General features: G+C 39.5%; 1 protein-coding gene across 2 annotated transcripts in view; it reads right to left on the reverse strand.

Moving 5' to 3' along the window:
* The window catches only part of LOC132911156 (neural-cadherin-like), a 105,710-nt gene extending 83,289 nt beyond the window's left edge, over positions 1-22,421 (reverse strand). The window contains exon 1 of one of the 2 annotated variants that reach the window (XM_060967576.1): positions 21,947-22,421. Coding sequence is in view for 1 of the 2 variants with exons in the window: in XM_060967567.1 (XP_060823550.1) it covers positions 9,986-10,037 (52 nt within the window). In the remaining variant the exon portion in view is untranslated. Of the gene's footprint in view, positions 1-9,985; positions 11,182-21,946 lie in introns of those variants that run through there. The other variant, XM_060967567.1, reaches the window with a different exon arrangement.
* Between the last annotated feature and the right edge of the window lie 1,192 nt (positions 22,422-23,613).

A 23,613-nucleotide genomic window follows, 5' to 3' on the forward strand; every position in this document is an offset into this window, starting at 1 on the left:
GCTTTTCTGTTCGAGATATTCATACGGACTAAGCTACCTGGCCAAGGAGTTAGCGCTCTATCATCCGACGGTAAGGACCGGGTTTAGTTCAAATCTTTGATATTATCATAGAAAGTATCGTATATCTTTAGAAATTTTTTGATCGACGATATAACATTTATATTCGATAGTCGGCCCAAGGGAAACATTCTTATTAATAGTGTAAAATAACAGCTACTATTCGAGGAATTTCCCCGTAAATTGCAAATAAAAATGGCATCACCCTAATCCTAAGCAATATCTCAGAAAACACATCAGCGAGGAAGCGATAAAAAGGACAGACTGAAATAATATAAAGGAGGACAGTCATCATCTGCCGCCGTATCCTTGGGACCGTCTCCATCTTCGAGTTTTCTCGTCATAGTAGGTAAATAATAATTGTAATAAGTCACGAAATCCCTGTTCGTTATTTAAATGTTTCCATCGCGGACGAACACAGGGAGAGAACTGTTTCATCGTAGTTGTAATTTCCTCGAGACGATACGAAACAGCAGACGAACGGACCTGTTCCACGTTCTTTTAACAATCCAAACAATTATAATCTAACCGTACAACATGTAATGTACAATGTGTAATCGCGCTTTACCGAAAAATGGTCAAAGGCGACGAATTTTAAAGAGGATATTCCTAATGCCCCTCGCTATGTGGATGTTAGATATACAGAGTGTCGTAAAGTTTAACAGTCAAATATTGTAAATTCGCAACAAGATACAGAACAAGAATAGAAACACACCCGAACCAGCTGGCAGCTGAAACGTGCAACACAACAAATATCGCAAGAAGACTAAAAAGGAAACACCCAATAGACCTCATAAAAGATATAACATAGAAAAAAAACGAAGCTGGCACCCCGCTGGGGGTAGCCGCCCACATGTTATATTATTTTTTATTTATATTTTTTTCTTCGCCAACAAGATATAACACTTTACCAAATGTCCGCAAGGACAAATTGTAAAATAACCAAAATAAAATAAAAAAAAAAAATATTGTAAATATATTCTGTAGATATAACCAAGTGACAAATATTGTATATTTAAAGGCAGGTTATTTGGAACTGTATAAACAAGTTAGAATAAAAATACAAAGTACGAGGGAGTAAAAAACAGTAATGGACTTACGATTACGATGCTATACGACAAGAATAAGTTTGCAATCGATATAATTATTAACAATCGATACCCCGTTTCAAAATATTTATCGTTGCTGTCGAAATGAAACCGACGACAGTAACAAACTGAACCTCTAGAAATCTATTATTCTATGAAGCTCGTTTTGCTTCATCCTGTCGAAATGAAACCGACGACAGTAACAAACTGTATCTCTAAAAATCTATTATTCCATGAAGTTCATTTTGCTTCGCCTCAATGAATCGATAGACTATTTGTATCAGCGCCACGCGTATGAATACTTGTTTGACGTATCTTCCTTCTTTAAAACTATTAACACATAAAAATCCAGTTTCGTGAAATATCGATCTCCAAATGTTACTCTCTTTACTTTTCCTATTTCTATTATAATTTTTTCAACAAAGTTTTAAATAATCAATATTTATACAGTATCGTTTGCATGTGTGTATTATAGTGTAAATTAAGGTTAAATGAAAAAGTCTATGTAAATCAATCTTATTTTGTAGCCGGCAGGCAAAAATTAATAATATATATCTATACATATATATATAACATGGTTTGCTGGATTATATTCACAAAATACACCGGCGAAGTTTGACTATTAAAGCCGGGTGCATCCTGTATATTTGAACGAACTCGTCGTGTCTCTTACAATAACGGAAATTTGGTCAGCAGACTCTCAGTGGACGAACAACGTGGTTTTCCACGCGGTTGGAACCTTCTCGCCTTCTCTATCGTCTAGTATGCTCTGCATTATTTACGAAACACATACATATACACGCGTGCTTAGCGCACCGTCCACTCCAACTGACCCAGATTAGCGTTATTGACATCCGCGCCAGTACAGCTTTCAAAAGCTCCGATTTCAAAGACTTCTCCGTACATTGGTCAAGTAGAATTAGTCGCGGAAAATTTCTTGGTCATCGCTTAATACCGTGAAATTTCGAATATACGTATAATAATTTAAGGCTACTCGTTTAAGGCGAGTTCAACTTAAATTAAAAAAAAGAAAAAGATTTCAGCTTGTTTCGTTACATTCTATTGGGTTGGCAACTAACAAATAACAAAATCCGCAATCGCTTAGTTGTCAACCCAATATATACTTCGACTCCGCTGCGTTCGTTGCACAAAGGAACGACGTAGCAATTAGAGGAGTGTATTTTCTCGATCCGTTCTTTACATTCGAGAAGCGTACGAAACCACGAAACAAGGAACAAGTCGCGAGAAAAGATCGATAGAAACTTTTCACGTCAGTCAGCGCTCATAACAGACACGATGCATTGAATTTAAATGCTTCGTAATCCTCGCTACGATTACACGCGCGAAACGACGAATATCTATGCAAATCGCGAACAATTCGCAAGAATTCTTTCGGCCGGAGCCTTTCGAGCGCGTACACCTGCTCCCTCGGCGAAGAAACAACCTAATAGAGATTTTATTTTCTTTGGCAACGAAAGATAGCTTTAAAGAGATGCGTCGTGACAACGAGTAAATCGTATACCTCGTATGTATGTTAAATCGAAAGTCGGCGCAGTTCGAATTCTCAATCGGTTTGCACTTTCGTTACAATCTCATACTCTGTACAAGATGTTCCAGTGATATTTATTTTATATTTATTTTCTATAATCTTCTTCAAGAACGCTACTGTGCTCCTATTACCAATAATCTGGTAAAAAGCAATTTTTCTCACAAATTAAACGATATAATTTAGCTGTGAGAAAATTAAGAGACACCAAGCATATAAACATATGGATACACGACTTTGTTAATAAAAAGTGATTCCTACATCTTCGGGAAGAAACAAGAGTATTCGTCTTTATTAAATAAGCAATTGAACGAACATATTCCCTCGATACTCGGCATGAGCAGTCGAAGCAGCTTTAAAGACACGTATTACTTGTTACTTAGCAGCGAATTCATAAAATCCCTGGAGCGAACGATCCGCTAATTGTCTGCATCAGCGAATTTTCACACGAGAAATGGCAAATTCTAACCGATCAAACAGACGTGTCTACGTAACAATTCCGTCGTCAACGTTTTACGCGAATGGCACGAAATGTATAGGAATAAAAAAAAAGTGATTTTATTTCTCGCCGGATAGTAAAGAATCGATTGTTGGCGCGCCGTAGGAACGGCGTTCTCTTCGACTTGTTTCGGGGACCAAGAAAGGTTTCCAGCGGACGTAAGTACGATGTCTGCAGAATCGCGACGATGTACACGAAGCATTATTTCACCGAGAAAACCGGTTCACGAATGAAATCACCGGATGTTCACGATGGCACGGTTTCGGTATCGGCCTCGACTAGAATCACCGTACTCGAATATAGAAATCCAGATCAAAGTAACCGGATTATTGGTTGGGATTTTGTAGTTAAACCATTGACACCGCGTACATAGGACGACGCGACGTCGAAACGTGGGTAACGTACGCCCACCACACCAACAAGAACTAACCGATCGAATGGTATTCGCCTGAATTAACCTTCGAATCGGATTCGCGTATCAGATTCGCGCTAATTAAGACTTGGAATTGATAACGATCCAAGAGAAAGCGGTTCCGTCGCAATCTATAGAATGTACAGGGAAGTTGCGATTAATTGAGAAACTGTACTGCCTTCGAGCGGTACGTTTTTATTAAATTTTCATCGTTTAATAATTGGAGATTTTATGATATTAGCGCAGACGAGATTAGCGTAGGAAGAGTATGTGATAAACAGAGATCATTCTTGGTGCGGTGTATAATTATGTTACGTGAATTTTAGGTTAATTGGTGAAGTAAAATTTATAAAATTAGTTGAAAAATCATTGTATCAGGTAAACTCGATGTTGACGAAATTTAAAATAACTTGAAAATAATTTAGGATCTTGATGTGAATTATCTTCTTGATTGGAGATGGAGGGGAATGGAAGGAGATACAAGAAATCTCTGCTGAACTTCCATTTCTTTAGCTATGTTCATAAAAATATGAATTTGCATAAACACCGACAGTCTGCTTATCATTTTCAATCTACACTCTTTAATGAAATTTTAATAATAACTTACATCACTTAGACTAACACACGAAAGTAATATAAAATCATAATTTCCGAGCAAATATCTTTATATATCGCTGGATTACCCATCGTCGTTAAACACGAAAAACAAAGCGGAAGATCTCATATTCCTTTCTTTCGCTGATCATCCAATAACAATTCATTGCCGTATTTAAATAAATCTGCCTCATGAATATTTCCAAGCGATGCTGCTACGGATTCCGCAACGAAACAGAAAAAAGTCGTCTAAATGGGTCGGTACCCTCTATTCTTTCTTTCCGAATCAGTCGGTCGCCTTATCATTTAAGTTCGTGGCAGCTCTCTGGCCAGGCATTTACATTTTTCGTTCGAACGTTACCGCGCAACTCCTTACACATGGCTGTTTCGCCGTTCATTGGCAGAAAAATCCGTATTTTTCACGTAACGTGCTCGTTCGCGTTTGTCCTAGAAAACGGAGAATTATCAGCGTTGTCAAGTGTGAAATATGAACATAAAGAAGCTGGAGGACGTTCGAGCGCCGTAGGGGGTTACTTTTCCATGCGAGCGACAGCACACGCAACGAACGACGCAAGCGACGCGACGCACGAATAACGTTCAACGGCGAAGGATGGAAGACCGAATCGATCCACCTTTAAACCGATATCTCTCTTCTCGAAAAGCCTGCTTCCAGCCGTTTCCGGACAAACGCGAGTATATGAATGATTTATCCTGTCGTTTGAAAGTCGTTCAACAGATCTTCCGAGAGCACTTCGCGTCGATTTATCACCAACAAGAAAGAGATGGTCGATGCAAGAACATGCAAGATAGCGACAGAGAGAAAGAGAGAGAGAGAGATGAAAGAGGTACAAGCTTTCTGCAACCTATAGAGTAGCCACCTACACACCGTCACGTACATCTCGAGAACTGGCATCGATCTCACCTGCTACCAACGATACCGGAGCGCGTATTATCTCCTGTTGAATGCCGGAGCTCTGCACCGTTTCCAATTTCATGAACGTCCACGCAGTTTTGCTCCGTGATATACCTCAGGCACAATGGCGACGGATAACATCTTCTCGATTTGGGATTACTTTTTTTCACATTTTCTTCTTTTTTTTTTATTAATATCGCGTGTATTCGATGACATTCCTTTGTCAACACCTGATATCTCTTTCATTCGTATTTCTTTTTTAATATATCGAAATTTAGGAAAAGTATCTCTTGGAACTTCGTAGACGAGAATATTTCGTAAGACTTGGTAGATACAATAGAGAGGAACGTGAAGATACATACTATCGTACACGCTGCGTTTCTCATGTCGACAGACTTGATCGCGTGGTTGCGGTATAACGGATGGTTTCTGTGATTCGAGAATAAAGGTTGAGGTAGTCCTCTGGGTAGCGCAAAGCGGAGAAAGTGACGTTCCTTGGAGATTTAGAAACTTGACTCTGATCGGTGTGATAACATTAGATCGTAGATGTTTATCGCGTATCTGCGAGATTCGAATTTTGCTGAAAGAATTTGACGAAATTTTCGAGTCTCGCGAGAATCCATCGGGCACTGCCTTTGACGCAGCACCCAGATCACCGATGCGAACCGAACCGTAACCCGTACGTTTGCCTGGTCGATGTTTCCTCGTCTGTCTCGAATCATTGTCGTCCGTTTCACACTGTCCAGTCACGGGACGGTTACTACTACTAGTTTACTCTTTTGTCGATTGTCGAACAGCGAGTGTCTTCGGCGACGAAACGACTGGTTCGACCAACGGAACCCGACAGAAGCGCGTGAAACGTGGTTTGTTTGTTCAGTTCGCGGACGATGCAAGCTACGCGGTTTTTGGTATGCTGACAAATGTAAAAAACTCGACGATGCCTGGCGCATGCCAAGATCGATCTTTGCTCGTAATTCAGCTACGAAAGTGTATTCCGGAGAATTTTTCTTCGCTGTTTGGCGAGGATCATTGCGTCGGAACGCGTTGCAACCCACGTATTTGACGATATCGAGCCGATTCAACGTGCGCTGACTGAAAAATGCTTCGTAACGGATTAAATCACTCGAACAATGGCGAAAGAGAAACAAACGCAATGATTGAATGCCTTTTCGCTCTGCTCGGTGTAAGTTTTCCATGTATTGGTATGTAAACGGAATGAATAAAAGCAACGTTTCCTTGTCAACGAACGTGATAGAATATTATATCTTCCTTTTTCCCCAGCAAATTTTGCAATAATGCGACATTTGTACAGTTCCTGGAAATGTTGATTCACAGATATAAACGAAGAGTCTTGCTCGTATATACGTTAATAAAACGTAGCGTGTAAATTAATTGGTTTATAGTTGAATTTACAGTACGATGAAAGATGAATTTAGAATGAGTAAGCGGTAACACGAACGCTGTTGTTGATGATTTTGGATATTTATTAAAGTTGGCGATATTAATTATTGTAAAAAGCAGCACGTCAGTACCTTATAATTAATAAACACGAAGTTAGTGGTGTATCCTAAATTATTCCTCTCGATGAACGCGTGTCAGGAAAGTTTTCGAAAATAAAAGATTCGAAGAAATGACGCGATAAGAATTGCTCCCGTCAGCACTTTCGCGCAACCATTTTACGTCATTATATTCAATAATTTAATTTTCATCGTAAATCTTCCCGACACTTTATCAAACCTGTAATGTAAATTTTATTTCTGAAAATTTAAAGAGGTTAACCTACATTTGCTAATTAGAAAGTATGCGAAAAGTCGAGATTGTGTTTGCTATCTCACTCGACCCCCTCTCGTTTTCTCATTTGTTTTTTATTTTTAACAATACATAGTTATTCTTTCATAATAAATGTCATCGCGAATAAGTCTGTCGCATAAAAATTTGTATACGTATGGCTAAGCGTTTGTCGCGAGACGATTTACGTTCATAAATTGAATAAAATTACATTGTGTCACATTAGTTGGGCAGATTTTTTCCCTAATGAAGACTCTTTAATAGACTCGTTGTTTCAAATGTCGTATTTGAGGAAATGAATTGTTATAACGTTACACGTCTATTTGTTAGTAATAACGGACTACAATTATATATAATTTGTCATTAATATTACAATTTTCATGATTTTATGTATTTGGTAATCTTGATTTTGTATTTTTGTAAATCAAGTAAGAATAACGTAATAAAAATGTGTAATTTCTGCAATGGCAAAACTTGCTGCTTCATTATTTAATTTTCAATTTTGCTACGTGGTAAACTATGCAACGATACAATTTCGCGGTATAAATTGCGAGTCAATTCTATTAAACATTGGCCAGCTTTTTAATTAAAATACCACAACACTAACTGCGTGTATACGAATACAAACTGTACGAATACGAACTGTACAAATACAAATTCCATTGACAAACACATATTCGATTCAGAACAGATTTATGTCAAACTTTCAGCTTTATTACACGCACCAGTTACAAAACTTCACTTTATGACGAAATGCAACGCGTATGTGCAAGTAATGAAATTCAAATGTACTTGACTTTTCAAACAAGTTCACTGATTATCCTAAATTTTACGTTCAGACATGAAGCAAATAGTTAGTGGCTCTTTTAGATCAAATACATTAATGTAGCTGGCATTATTTTAGAATATAAATTGACTCAACTGAAAGATACTTTTCGGTGTACTAAATTGATGGTGGATCTAATTCGTTTGAGACGGGATTATCTTTTATTTCGCATTTCTCATTGAAACATAATTTGAAACGATGTCGAAATTCAAACTATATCGCCTTTCAAAGCAGCAAATACAGCACGGTATAATTAGTAAGACACTGTTGCACAAAGGTAGATTGTGCAAATTTTCAGCCGTCGTAATTGACAGCAGTCCAATCTATCTCTTCCAACGGCACGAGTTCCCCTTCAAACACCTTGTTTCTGCATAACCTACCAAATTAACACATTAACAGTGTTTGAAAATTAACATTTCCAATGGCATTCCGCGTCCAGGAATTACAACGCAATCGCAAGAAAATACCGATTACGTCAATTTTACTTTCATTTAATTTAAAACGCGATAAGATCTCTTCTCGAAATTTGTTCGTTCATTTTCAACATGCAAGATAAATTGAAATATCGAACTATTACGTATATTAAAGAATTGATCGCGGGAGGATGATATTCCGAAACCAAAAATTCCAATATAATCGCAAGAAAATTCTGATTTCCGTACCATTTAAACACCATGGAAATTGTATATTCCCCCAAAATATTTCCCAGTTTTCAATATCCAAAATGAACGCGGATATCAAACTATCAAAGAATTCATCTCGAAGAACCACTTACAATTAGGATTTAACGCTGGTTAAAAACTGCTTCGAACAAAGAAGAACGATAGTATCAAACGGACCGACTCTTAATCGAATTTCTGTGAGAAACCGCGGCCAAGCGTCGTTCGTCCGTCGAATGTAACGAAACGTGTACCTCATTGTTTAAACAGGGCGCGTTTTACCGAGATATCCCGCGATAAACCGTAGCCCTACGACTCGACCGTTCAGAAACAGTACCTAATTTTATCGTCGCGTGGTCACATTAAATCTTGCGAAGCTACTGTTCATAAGCTAACAAGCGATATTCTCGCGATCCTGCCTGCTAAACCGTTCGCATGGAACCGCTGAATGGTAAAACGGATCATGGAAAATTTCGTTGGCCGCTTCCACTGGTACGAGCAAAGTCTTCGTTCGATGGCAATGTCGCGTTTGGCGTCGCACGATCGACGAAACGTAAGTAAAACAAACGATCGGTACACGAGAGAATGGCAACTCGATGCAAACGCAACGATGTCGCTGATATCTTCTCCGTCGGCGCGGCTCGTAATTACCAGGCCGAATTGATTTTCCGTCGGTTGAATGGAACGATATCCCAATTGTGCGAAGCAAACCAAGCTTGGGCCGGCTGTCGTTGTACACGTACAGTGTACACATCGTATCCTTTGAAAATAACAGCGACCTCGATCGATGATTGCACGCGGAAAGGATGGTGGATATCGCTTGTATCGGGAGTGACGTTCGCCAATTGCCTCTCCGGTACTTGGTCGAGCAACGACGTAACGAGAATTTGATCGTCGTCGGATGACCACCGTTTCGTCGGAAATCTTCCACCACTTTTCGCCCCTTCCTTCGTGACGGTTCGTCCTTTGAAGCTTTTGTCGAAAAGTTTGTCCGCTGGCGGGAAACAGATCGCGTTTCAAATATTCCGGAGGACGAATAGAGAAGTATTGAATAGAACGAAGCGGCGGATAAGGCGGCTCGCCGCGGAAATTTCAATTGCTTTCCGAAAAACTTCAACGCTGATGCGAAAGAATTTCTCGAGCGTTCTTCTCGACCGTGAAAACTTTCTTTTCTCTATAGCTTTCGCATCGTGTTAAATATCCCGTTCACCTGTTGGGATACGCGAAGGGGAATCCGTGTTGCGCAACTTGCGGATCGTTCGCACGAATTTTCCCGACACAAAGCTCGTTAATTACAAGACGGGCGATCCTCTAGCGAACTCGCAAAGTCCTCGAGTATCCTAGAACTCGTTGAATTTTCTCAAGATCGAGCTAGTCTGACGAGTCCGTGATGCGAAATCCTGATAGATAGTATTGGAAGAAACAAACCCTTCGTATCTTTTTATCGTCAGACTTACTTTACCGCGACTCTTCCCCGGTTCTATCCTTATCTCATTTTCCCTGTTCTTTCGGCTTGGTTTCGCCAGAGTGTCGTACGTGATCTTATCGTGTAAAAGACAAATAACTATTATCAACGATATTGAAAGCGTATCACTCGACGTACCTAAATAGGTGCTGTTGGTAATAACCCAGAAGAGTTTTAGCGGATCAACCATTAAACCACGTTCATCACATAAACAACACGTTCCAATGGAGAAGCGTAGCTGGCTGCCGTGGCTGCTCAACCACAGGACACCGTAACCGCTTAACGCGTCGACACACACTATGTCCCTGAATATTCTGGATACTCGTCTTCGAGGTCCACCGGTCGTGCGATAAATCGATTCACAAATAACGATCACCGTGTAAGAACAATGTTAAATAACAAATTTGAGTAAACCGCACACCGTAAGTTACCAACGAACGAAGCAAATAGAACAAAAGAAAGAAACTGCAGGCAGAAGAATAATCACGGTAATAAACGCGAATTTTCAATCACCACTCTCTTCTTCTTCAACCAAAAGAATTCCGATCGAATTTGTCGATTCTTCTTCACAGTGTCCTGCAACGATTTCTTTGGACAGAAGGACCGTGTTGATCTGTCGGATGAGCTATGATCTCTCTTCCTCCCTCTTCGTCACTCTTTCTCTCTCTTTCTCTATATCGCGACGCGTCGTCCCGAATCGGACCGGCACTGACGTTTCGGTACGTTCCGCACGACGCCTGTCATCGACATGTTTTTATCTCGCGGTATATTTGGTCCGGTGCGAGAGAGCGAGCCAGTTGCGCGGCTGTGGTTGTCCGAGCGCCGAACGAGAGTGGAAGGAGTAGAGCGAGTGAGTAGAGAGGGTGAGAGATGGTGGTGGTAGCGACGGCGTGGAGAACGGAGCACAGCGTGAGAGAAGGTGATTGTCGGCGTCGGCGTCGGCGTCGACGGCGCGGCTGCTAGATTGTACGCGAGAGTCGAACGCGGTGTGTATGTGCCACGAGCACGGACTAAGGGTACGGAACGAGTCACGAGGGTACAGTACCCGAGTACGCGGTACCACCAGGCCACTAGATATACGGAGGCCGCAGCTCCGAGCTCAGATTTGCGCAGCCGCGGCAAATCAGTCGGCGGCGCACAATCCACGCTCAGTCAATACACTGTGTCACCGCGTACGAAACGTGGAATCGTTGGAACGCGGTTCATAGTCTATGGGACGTGTGGCACTGCGATGTTCACGAATACGACGCCCGGTACATCGTCGTTCCCGGTGATACGCGCCAACGCAACACCAAGACTACCAACGGCGACGCGATCGCTGCGTTTGCACAGACCGCCTATCCCAAAACCGCGACTCTCGTCTTTTTAAACGACTACGCGCGTCTTTTCGCCTCTTTCGCGCATTTTCAATCGCTCGCTTTTACGACCGAAACCATCCCGCGTCGCTGATTTATCGTTTTCCGTTTTTTGTTTTGCAATAGTGCGATTAGTTGATTCTGTGGAGCACGGTTCGACTATCTCGATCGCTATTCAATTTCCGCAGTGGCGAAGCGACCGGAGAGGCGGCACAATGTGTAAAAGTACATAGGTACAACTTTGAAACTACCTTTACGAGATTAAAAATTTGCCACACTGTAGATCGACATTAATCGTATGCCTAACAAGTTTTTTAAGAACGTGACATAATATTTTTATATTTTATTATTCTTGAAAGCAAAGAAGGACGGCACAGCCCCTATCGTTCTGGATCCATCGTTGAATTTCGGCTTCGCGTCGAAGAGGTAGATCCACGGCCAATTTTTTCCTTTGTATTCTTTAGGCTTTCGACGATATTCGAGATAGCTTCTTAGGGAACAGCACTTCATTGGAATATACGCGATGAAAAAACAACAGAGCTTATTTGATAGTAATCTTTATCGTCCTACAATTTTGTTACACGCAATATTCAAGATTCTCGACGTTTCTATTCTCGAGCTATTACACTATGCGAGAACACTTATCTTCTTCGCGATTTAGAGTTTCAATGGCAACAACAGTATATTTTAAACGCGTCTAATGGTAGAAAAGACAAATGCCTGTTCGTTTTATCGATGTTTGTAACAATAGAAGAGATACAATAGGAAAACAAGCAAGGTAATAGCGGGCTGATGGACTTCCATATACCTAATAAAACGTATTTTAATGGACCTTTGTACGAGTTTGTAATTGCGTTCCTTCGAAGGACTTCAAGCTCCAATAGAAATTCCTATTAAACAGCTATGTACATGTAGCTACTTCGTTTTCCTTTCGAAACCGTAATAGACTACATTCGCTGGAAGCAATCAACGCACGATTGCAACATTTTCTACGGAATATTTTACCAACCGTGATGGACAATCTTCTGTTCAAAACATATACGTAAAAATTAAAAACCCATTAAAAAATAAAAAAAAACTATTAAACGTAAAGGAATAAAGAAAAGCTTGGTTTCAAAATCTTCGTTTTACGAATCGGAGTTAAATGCGCTTACTGACTTGAGAAACGATCATGTATTTCGTACTTCGAAGTTCCATCCGTTTCTCGTCAATTCTTTCAGCCTTTACGACTTCTCTGTTTCCTAATTGGTCGTGTACATTTCTTGCCAATACTTTTTCCAGATTTATACAGATCGTTACACCACCGCCAGTCCAAACTTTGATACGAGTTATCGATAGAGATGAAACTCCTGGCAAACAAACGTTCGAAAGCTCTCTATGGTGGGACATTTTATATAAATTTACAACAAAAAACATAATTAAAATTTCATTCGATATTAATACCCGCGATAACAATGTTTCCAGCAAATTGTAGACAAATATATACTCAATAATGATACGAAAAATTGTATTCCTACACTTTTAGTTATACAGTTATATCAACAAACGTCGAAGACTGTCTGTTATAAATTATTTGCAATTAATTTTACGTTCTTCTCAATATCAATATGTGACATGAGAATCTATCAGGATCGAACATACGTACGGCAACGATTCAAGAAACTCCACTGCTACGTTTTCATTCATCCGACAAATCCAAGCTTTTAACCAACGATGCAACCGCAATATCGAGGAATTAAAGTCTCGTAGAGTCAGACCGTTTCCCTATCAGCATCTTATTCGTCGTCGTTCCACTTCCTTGACGATGCCAGACAAGATCGTCGAAGCGTATTAGAGTCCGCGTTGTTAGCCAGCTATCGTCTTCCGATTCGATCGAAAGTCGATCGCTGTAGTAACTGAATAAACGTCGCTAGTAGGGCCAGAGTCTATCTATCCACGTCGTTAAACCATCGCCAGGCCTGTTTTACTCGATATCCCGCTATGTTTACGTTCGATTCAATTTTAGTTAGAAATTGAGAAAGTGACTGTTACGAAAACGTCGAATTTTATCATAAAATCGTATCAATGTAATCGTAATAGTCGAGTCAGTGCTAATAAAATATCAAAGTGTTCTCGAATGTTACGTAATACAAACAATAAATAAATATCTAAAGTTATCAAAGAAACGATTAGGTTGTGAGCCGGTATACCTACATGTGTAAAATACAAAAATCTGTTCAAGCTGTTTGGAAGAATTAAAATAATTTATGTAAATCGTAATAATTACGCGTCGATGCCTCTGCGGTTTTTAATCCGAATCCGTTTGAAAAGACTGCAACCGGACTGGATAGGAAACTCCAAGAAATTTATCGAAAGTTTGAATCTGTATTGTAAAGTCACTTATAGCGCTCGTGAAACCAAATCTCAAGATACGAAAAAGGAAACGCGACGGATAAACGTAAAATAAGTAAAGGATAAAATTGTATTATGCGAAATCTATGAGATTATGATAACATCGAATACACGAGTGCTTTATTTTCTAATACAACTCTACAGCCTCGTTTCGGTTGAAATAACAATTTTTAAACGTTTTAATAATTTCCTAATGTTTCTACGGTTTGCTTAAGTTTTCGCAAGTGCCTAAATTTTATGAAACCACGAATAGACAAACATGGATTTCGTGAGCCGTTGTACTTGGAATATGACAGGGATGACAGTACGCGGCGTGACAGCCGTTGACAGCGAAGACGCCGATGCAGCCGATGAGGAACCGGGTGTTCCGACGCCCTGTTACGTTATCCTGCGAACAATTTCATACACGACCGCGAGTCAATGTGGACGGGACACGTAGAATAGCCCTAAGCTATGGTCTGTGATTATCACATAAATCATGGCGAAATGGATTGACCAGCGTGTATTTCGTAGCCAGACATTATGCCTAGTGTTGTTTCGCCTTGTGCGCGGTGCCGTTTCCTGTCGAGAACCGATCGAACTCCATGTAGAACGCATACTTAAGTGCACTTTGACCACTCCCGAATGCCATAGAATTGATTATTGCGAAGGCAAGACATTGCCTTCGGAGTAAAATTTGCTGAGCTATGGAAATCTTGATCCGTAGCTGCTATGGCAAAATTGATCGATGCTGGCAATGTTTCGTGAGAAATCTCGATAAGTGAGTTTCTGAATTTCGCGATTTCTTGACAAGCAATGTCTGGAAAATGTAGGCAAATGGAGAGACGTAGTCTGTCGTGTTTAGGATAAGCGAGGATAATGGATAATACAATGGCTGTAATACGCTGAGAAAAGTGTTCGTACATTTATGTCTATGTCGTATGTGTTTTCAAAATATCTGAAATCGAAATATAAAATATCTTGAAGTCTCATTCGCGCAATAATGAAACGCGGCTGTCATGTTTACGTGTATCGATAAAATTCGAAATTGACCTGAAAATGTGTACAGAAGTTACAAGATATTTGCAATTATCGCATTCGTGTGTTTAACGAACGAACGAATACACAGCATAAATATCAATCTTAAGCAGAAGATAAACGTTAAATATGATCCCATTGAATATTATGGTTTATTTCAATGTAATGGATTACCGGCTCTTTAAATACCTCTCTGATCTCTGCGAAATACATACTGGGTACTTTGCAATTTATATGTATGTATATTTTCAGATTCGTTTCAAACTTTGCCAATATAATCGCAATAGTCGAATCTCATAACAGTACTAATGAAATTTCAAAATGTCCCGTGTAACACGCATAATATGTTCGGAAGAGCTATGTACAAGTGTTGGGATACTTTTGCGAGCTTGTATAAAGTCACGAAATATTCGTTTCGAATTCATGATATACGAAGGATATGTTGTTGAACGACAGTACGAAGAATATGTTGTTGAACGATAGTACGAAGAATATGTTGTTGAACGATAATGCGAAGAATACGTTGTTGAAGGTTGTAAAGTTCATAGGAATACAATTTTGTATGGATTTTTAACTCTTCTGGACGCACACGTGCAGTCAATGCTACTGTCGTTCTCTATAAACGTTATATCAGTATATAGATTATGGACGTGTATATCGTGAGTTTTATGAAAGGGTGACACATGTAAAAAATCGTCAGTTTTGAAATATTTGCAGAAAATATCTCCAAAAATATTATTTGAAGTAAAACAACGCGTTTTATCTATTTTATAGGACTTTGCCGTTAAAAGCCAAGCTAATGCAAAAATGTCAAACTGCTAACCTAAATATATATTTAATCGATATTTGCGTCGCTCAACATTCCGCACAGTACGTAAAATTTATTTCAATTCCTACGTTATCTGTAGAACGCGTTCATGTTCGGAATATTCGTTGTTCGAAGAATTACGAAAGCGTTAAAATTTCTACGATATTATTCATCGTAATAGTTTCACGCAACTAGACGTCAAAGTATCTAAATACGGATACCGTCAAAGCAAACGCAACAATTTTAGCTGAAATTTAATCAAACGTTAAAACAAACATCTTTTAATTCAACCTTATTTTTTCTAATTATCCTCTCTGTACGTAATAAAATCCACAGCAAAAGAATGTTTCACGAACGTTACAAAGCTCGGATGATCACGATGATGGTTCGAGGATGTTTTTAAAACCTTATCTTCGTTATTTGTTGACTCACTCGCGCAAAACCGGTGACCGGTTTAGTTCATTTGCTAAACGAGCGACTCTTTGGTCGCTGGCACGACGTAGCTTTCAAGGCTTCGGATTTAGCGATTCTCTTTGTAACCCGGTGCGGCAATTTCGACCGTTTCTAAGAGGATATGTCCGTTGCCGACGCGAAAGTACTTTTGACTGTTCGCCGAGAGAGCTTTCCTCTGTGCGCCTTTTTCGCTTTGTGACGGATGGACTGTTTTCAATGGTATTAAGAATACCACTGCGAGCCACGTTCACTCTGTATAGCCTGCCATGATATTCCGAAGATGACTGGCTAAGGACCTTTATATTTGCGATAATCGTCGTCTTCTGATATCTTTCCAACGACGTGATGCTCTCTTCCTTTACTAAGGTTTTACTGCAAAAAGACTTGCCCGCCTTATAAAAGAATGTAATGCTTTTGATACGTTGCGATTCATTTTATGAATGATCCTCGCGGAAGCTGCTATACTTGAAACGCTTTTAAAGTGAAACAGTTTGCACTGACGGCGCTGTATTAGCGATATCTCGCGAAGCGTAGTTGTTCCGATACTTAACCATGCTTCATTGGCACGTTGTTATTATTCAGAAATAGACTTGTTGTGAAAGAAAGCTGCCGTTCGTTAGAATAACTTGTCTCCACCGCAAAGATAAATAGAGATTCGCAATTATACCGTGGTTGAAACTGTTATAAAGTTTCAAAAAATTCTTACAAATAAATCTTTACATTTTTTTTTTTTTTTTATTGAAAATATCAAACCGAATAGCGCGACATAACAGTCCTGCTTGCTTTCTTTATAATTTATCACGATATTAGATATCGAGCAACCGTTTTATTCCAATGCTAGATTTCGTTCGCTGTGACGGGCTACGTTGTTGTAAAATAGTTTCATAAAAATATCGCTCGGTTAAAAGCTTCGAGAACACTTTCAATATGCTCGATAAGCGTTAACGCAAGTTTCTCTGGCAAAAGAAATCGTTCGACGCAACTCTTTTCAATGTCTATATCATAATATTCGATTTTGCAGTTGACTAGCTACCCCTGTTGTAGTTTCCAATTTCGTTCTATATGGTTAGAAAGAGAAAAGCAGAAAGAAAAGAAAAACGACAGAAAAAGAGAGGACGGGGAAAAAATGGGAAAAATCGAATGAAACACTAGCGACATTGGTCTGCGTGTTGTATCGAATACAAACATATTTGTGTAAATCCGTCTGTGTACATTGTAAAATTGCTTTGGAAGCTGCTGTATCACGGCTGAACGTAAACAATACGATTTATGGGTTTTCCTGACGGATAACGATGCTGATTTTAGAACACATTTGTACAAAATCGTTCTCTGTTTCGTGATTATTCGTCGATACGATGAATTACAATCAATCGATACGCGATGTTATTGTTTCGTGGAATTCGTTTGCGCGAATTTTCCAACCTATTACAGCGGAACGATTATTCTGAAGGGAAAGTGTTCGATATCGTGCAACAGTAGTTAATTTAGATATTACGTAACGCACAATGGTCATTTACGTCTAGGGCTTTAAAGGATCTAAATGGATTTAAGCGATCTATTGTTTCGAAATTGAATAGCGATCTATTATCACAACGAGGAAGTAATATGTTTAGAATCAGAACACATTTCGACGAATGGTCGAATTGTGTTAACAAAATTACTATTAACATTTACGATCAGAGGTGGTTAAAAGCTATTTTTCGTGAAAATTTATGTTGTTTAAATATTTAGTCGTCCGTAGCGCGTACCACTACCAGTCTCGATAAAGTAGATTAGTAGATAAACACAGATACATACAGAGGCGGCAAAACGTTTTGCTCGGTATTTCTGGATTTACTGTTTTCTATATATTTCGAAGTCGCGACATAAAATTCAATCTACGTAAAAAGGGAGGATAGATTACTTGAACGCTACGTTTAGCGATTTCCAGATTAAAAGCAAAACTCACGTACACGTATCCGTCTTCTCGATTCTAATATTTCAGCTGTGCCCATAAAAGAAGAAACTTCCATCAATTTTTTCCAAGCCTTCCAATTTCTTCGCCCACTGAAACCATTCTAAATAATACGATTTTCCTCGACCTACTCGAATTACTGAAAGACTCTAGCAAAAAGAATCTCTTCCGATGTAAGTAAGTTAACGATATAAAATTCCTATAAAATTTCCAATAACGAGGCTGACCTGCGACTCCAACCCTTTAATTTTAACTAGATCAAAATCATTGCCCGGCGTAGGTTGATTGCGTGAAGCAACGTCGATTCGTTTCTGCGCAATGGGAAACGTCATCGCTCAATTTGCTGCGCCACTGATTGTGAGTGCATGATACCGCGGATCGCGGGAATGCGGTTTCCACGTCTGACGACGTTGACGAGAACAACTGCCGACACAATACGAACCAACTGATCCAAAACTCCATTACGCAACCCCCAGACAATTTCGGGTCGCGTCTACGCCAGTGTTCGCTTCGTTGTGCATCGAAACACCGGCGCAGCAGAATTAGCCATTGTATCGTGATTATCAGACAAATGGTAATCGGATACCGACCCGTAGGATACGATTGCTCGAATAATCGTTCTCTATTTAATCCGAGAACTCCGGGCCCGCTGTTTGTCCGAACGATTTGATTACGTTTAACTACCACTTAGGCAAATAGTATGCCGTTGCCGTCAGCTACAGATTACTTTTCTTTCGAGGTCTTAATCTCAGCTTTCGGGTATCACAGAGTCGCGATAGACTCTGGCGAATCGAACATCGTCCCCAGATCGGAAACTTGGGAGAAAAAACAACTCGACGATAGCTTTAATTTATCCTTAGAACGATAATCCTAGAACAATCCTCCCTAAGAACAATTTATTCGCTTCTCTCCTTAACGACGAACCTGGTTGCTTCTCTTCTTAAACGGATTGACACGACGAGTCGAAGCTAGTCGAGATGAATTCAATTGCATCTCGAGTCTCGTCGAGGACTGCTCGACATCTAAAAGATAGATTAGACGATGTCATCTGAGCTACACGAGAACACGGTTTCTTGCTGATCGAAAGATAAGAAGGTTCGAAATGGTGAGGTAGCTTCGTTTGCAGAGGATTAACGTAATAAGAAATTGAAGAGGGCTTTAAGTGGGTTTCTCGCGAGAAGAGCCTAATAAATTGCTGGGTTTAAGACTGTCTCAAAATCGCGTTTTACCGGTGATTATCCGCGATCGTTATATGCTAAGATAATACGATTGCCAACAGATATTGTTTGCGATAAAAGTATCGAAAGTTGACAAGGAATAAGTTTGCAGGAGGCGAAGAAAAAATATCGGTAGTTGCTGGGAAGACTAGTAGCGAAAAATGAAAAAATCCGTGCACCTTAACGATCTTTTTAAATAAATGATATTGATTTTGATCGATTCGCCAACTGAATTAAAGTCTTCGATTTAAATCGATTTTACCATTTTAATCGAGATAGTATACGTCCTTTAATAAATTCGCCGTTACGCGTCGTCTTAAATTTAGTTCTCAGCTGTCCTTGTTTCTATATATTTCAACGAAGAGAAGAGAAATGCGAACAAAACAGCAGGCAGTTGCACGAAGACAAATATTTTTGTTAATGGACAAATTGTAACAGCAACAAACGTTTAGCCACAGATCTCATCGGAGGGAAAAATTATTTCCAATAGGTTACACGAAAGTATCGATTTGCGAAGGGTTTCATACATATATACATACTATGTACAATATATCTACGAGAGGTACACACAGTAGTTCTATGTAGAGTAATCATAAGATTGTTCATTTCGACGTAAATTGACCGTTCGCTGTGAATGGAGCTGCTTGAGTATTCTCTTAAGTGAACTGGAATTAATATGGAAACTAATGTTTCGATTGAACGTCAGGCATTGAAAGTGCTAAAGTGCTACGTATTACTTGTCAAACGATTTAATTACTCCGCGAGGTTGCTCCGCAATGAATCACGAAACTTCATCAAGAAATGGCATTAATCTTAAAACTACACAGCCAGCGCGTTAAGCTTATACTTACAATACTACGAACTTTCTCCATAGACTAAGTTAGCAAATCAAGGTTTTTTGTAATAAATAATAATAATCGTACAACGTGTATGGAACGTCAAACACCTTACGAATACTCTTTATATAAAAAGTAACGCTTAAAAACGACTTGTTTATTCGGTCCTTTCTTATTTACACGCAGGTAACTGTCAATGTTAAGAGACCACAACATACTGAATTATCAAGAAACGATATCCAACGTCATACTTTCTTCGTGAAACAGCGCAACTATGACGAAAATCAATAAACGCTTGTCAAAACATTCGTGCTTTTGCGAAGTTTAACCGTGCGACACGATTTATACGTAAGGTAAGCGGCAGCTGCGCTATCTTTCATTCTCCTAAACGTCCAAATTTCTATTTCGCGCGTCAGACAAATCCCTATCTTTGACAACGACGTCGTTGGAAGCAGATGCAGGTGCAACTTTTCCAGCAACTCCAGGCAATTTTAGCCACCCCGTTGAAAACGCTTCGCCATAGCCTTGCGCTGAGGTGTTCGAGCAGCTTGCAACGACCCACACCTATAGACGAAACACATTTTTCCACGCGCGTTTTCGTCCAACGTCGAGGGATTTGTATCCCGGTCCGAGGTTCTCCGCTTCGCTCGGTAATGCGAGTACCACGAATAATAATACGCAAGTTCGGAAGACGCACACGTGCTCGGAATAGCGTACAAACGAGTCGGCGGTTTAACCGCCCCGGCCAATTTCCAAATAATTTTACCTACAACCACGATGGACCTACATAAGGTCAGCAGAAGGGAACCGACTTGTTCGATGCGATGGAGCCATCGATTCCTCGTCACGATCCACATTCGCGTAAACGAAACGCTGAATGTTCCAATGTCCCTTCGATATCCAGACTGTCCTGATTTTACAGTTAGCTGATTTAATCTCGATACAATACAAGCGAAATCTAGTTTATTTAGAGGACATTTGGTCGCGTGTATTTTTCAGAGTAGTCGAGAATAGCGGCGAATGTTTGAATCGTGGTTTGGTTAATCGGTCACTGAAATTTGCTGGACAAACTGCTTTAACTCTCAGAACAAATATAGATTAACAGCGGGGATAAAAGACGAAGGCTACTCTGTGCTACCGGTTCAGATACTTTCCTGAGTAATGTGTGCTTTAGCCCGGGGTTATGGGACTACAGCGCCGTTGAAAGTGGTAAATAAAAGCTTTCGATTCTAAGCTTGCTCCGTCCCGTTTCATTCTTTTGGCATATCAGGTTATTTCTTACGCGATATCGTTGCCTGGTGGAAATGGTCAACGATTACATTACCATATATTATATTAATATCCGTGCGTTGGAAAGAAATTCTGTTTTATTACGTCAGTAGCCGACTCTGTGGAGGAAATAATATCAGACGAGATAAAGGAGAATAATTTGAAATTATATTGTTGTAGATTGAAAACTTGCAAACGATACCACGCAGTTAACGAAAATACTCTTTAAAGACCAGGTCTTCTAGAAATCTACCTTTGATTTTAATCCTAATGAAATAGCATCAAACAAGCTGTATGTAGTTTTTACATCGAATCCGATGTTTCTCATTTCTGATCGTTGAATTCATAACGCGTTATTACGCATTATATGCTCAATTTTGTTTCCGCGTCCAATCTAATACAATGACATTTGATTAATGGGCATCATTTACATACTGATTCATCATCGCATAGACCCCAATTGAATTATCTGGTAAACTATGGTGAACCGGTAGTTAGACAACGAAATCGGATATCCTTCGAAATCGTATTTAAAGCGAATTCGTTCGACCATTACGTTAATATCATCGTTGTACCAAATTACGAATACTTGTTCTTTCTTTTGTCCTCATTTTGCTTGCCAAATTATGTATCACGTAATACTCTATTCGACATTTTGTAATTAATCGCGTTTTCCAACAATTTGGTTATTCATTCGTATAGCAAATAGAACGTGAATAATTGATACTAATGAATAGATACAATTTATCGATAACAATTTGAGTATAAAGTTAAATAATTCTTCGTCTGGTATACGTACATGTTACAGTCGGACCATCGTAATCGGTCGATACCTGATTGAATTATCCAAAACTGGTTTTATCGAAGGTTTTCCCTCGATAATCAAGCGTCCATTAGTTAATTCTTGAAAATTGTAAATACGAACAGTAATGGAACTATCGTTCGTAAGGAAACGGAACGAGATTGGTAATCGAGATTAAAAGTCGCTTTTATCCGTTGAATTTCGTTTATTTTAACAGCTTCGCTGTGCACTTCTAAGCATTCCGGATACACTTCAAACACTGACTGTGCAACTATTTGCTCGTAAACGGTTTCTTCGTACCTGTACCTGATACATACACTTACTAGTGCAAAGTCGAGGATGGAATCAAACATTTAGATATTTGAGTTATAACACTTCGGAGAATGCGGTTGCGCGTTCTACTCGACGCTTCTATGTGCATTGTTACAAATGTTACGAATTGTCTATCGTGTCTGCACATCACTGCGCGCTGGTAGACTGTTAGTTGTCCGCTTGATAAATGTAGTTGGGAGGAGACAGCAGTCATTGGCGAAATTGGATACATACGCGTGTTACTCGTGTGATTTAGTCCGTTCGTAGCTCAACGTTCCAATTGGTTCAATGTCATCGTATTCAGATTCACCGTATGTTAAACTCTACCTTATCTAACGACTGATATTTTGAGAAATCTCCCGAGTTCGATCAACTTTTCACGAATATTTAGATTCAGTTTTTTACAGCTTGGAATTAATTTACCACGAGTTCGAGATAAGACGGTAAGACAACATTTTTTTAAATCGAGTAATGATTTCTCAGCCGAATTTAGCGAATTATTAGCTGACATTTCGTGTTAAATCACTCTATCGCAGATTTGAGGTGAGAAAATGGAATAATCCGAGAAGTTAAGCGACAGGTAGAACGTAGACGTAAATTAAGAGATCGAGGATATCACGTTTGATTTCATTGAAAGATAGTAACTTTCTTGTGGAGTTATGTTGCGTCAAAATATTAAAGGCGACGTTAAAACGTGATACGGACGAAATAAATTTAACGGATTTAACGAAGACCGTGAAGAGAGATTCCAGAACGCCTAATACCATCTCGGAATCTAACGCCAGTGAATTTAACATACTCGACCAGTATTTGAATTCTTCGAGTACCAAATACGATACTCGATGTCGTCGATACATGCATAAAGTTTCTCTAGAACTAGAAAAGTCGTACTGCGCGTGATATAGAGTGAATTTCGAGTTTTCCACGTAGTACGAAGGTATTTTCAATTAAAACTAATTTTAATTAATTTCTCGCGTTCCTCGTGCGCTAACGTTCGGATGATTATAATCCTGTTTGTTCGCTGAATGCTGACTGCAATGATATCCTTAAGAATTATACTGCATGAGAAAAGGAAGGTACGCGTCTAGGCAGAAGCAACGAGGTGTCTCACAAAACCCATAAATTCCGTTCCGCTGTAGGTACGGTTGATACCGTAAAATATGCTTTCCAAGCATAAAATACTATGCAATAAATTGCTTGGTTCGACATTCATACTAAACAAACTTCTTGGCGACGAATGGAGGGTCGTTCCTCGGCTTACAATGGAAATCATAAAAAGCACTATGTCAGAAATGTTTCGTTGCTCGAGCGTAAAAAATGAAGGCTTTCCCGCGGTTCCAGATAAAAAATTG

The sequence above is a fragment of the Bombus pascuorum genome, chromosome 1 (assembly GCF_905332965.1).
Source record: "Bombus pascuorum chromosome 1, iyBomPasc1.1, whole genome shotgun sequence".
NCBI lineage: Eukaryota > Metazoa > Arthropoda > Insecta > Hymenoptera > Apidae > Bombus > Bombus pascuorum.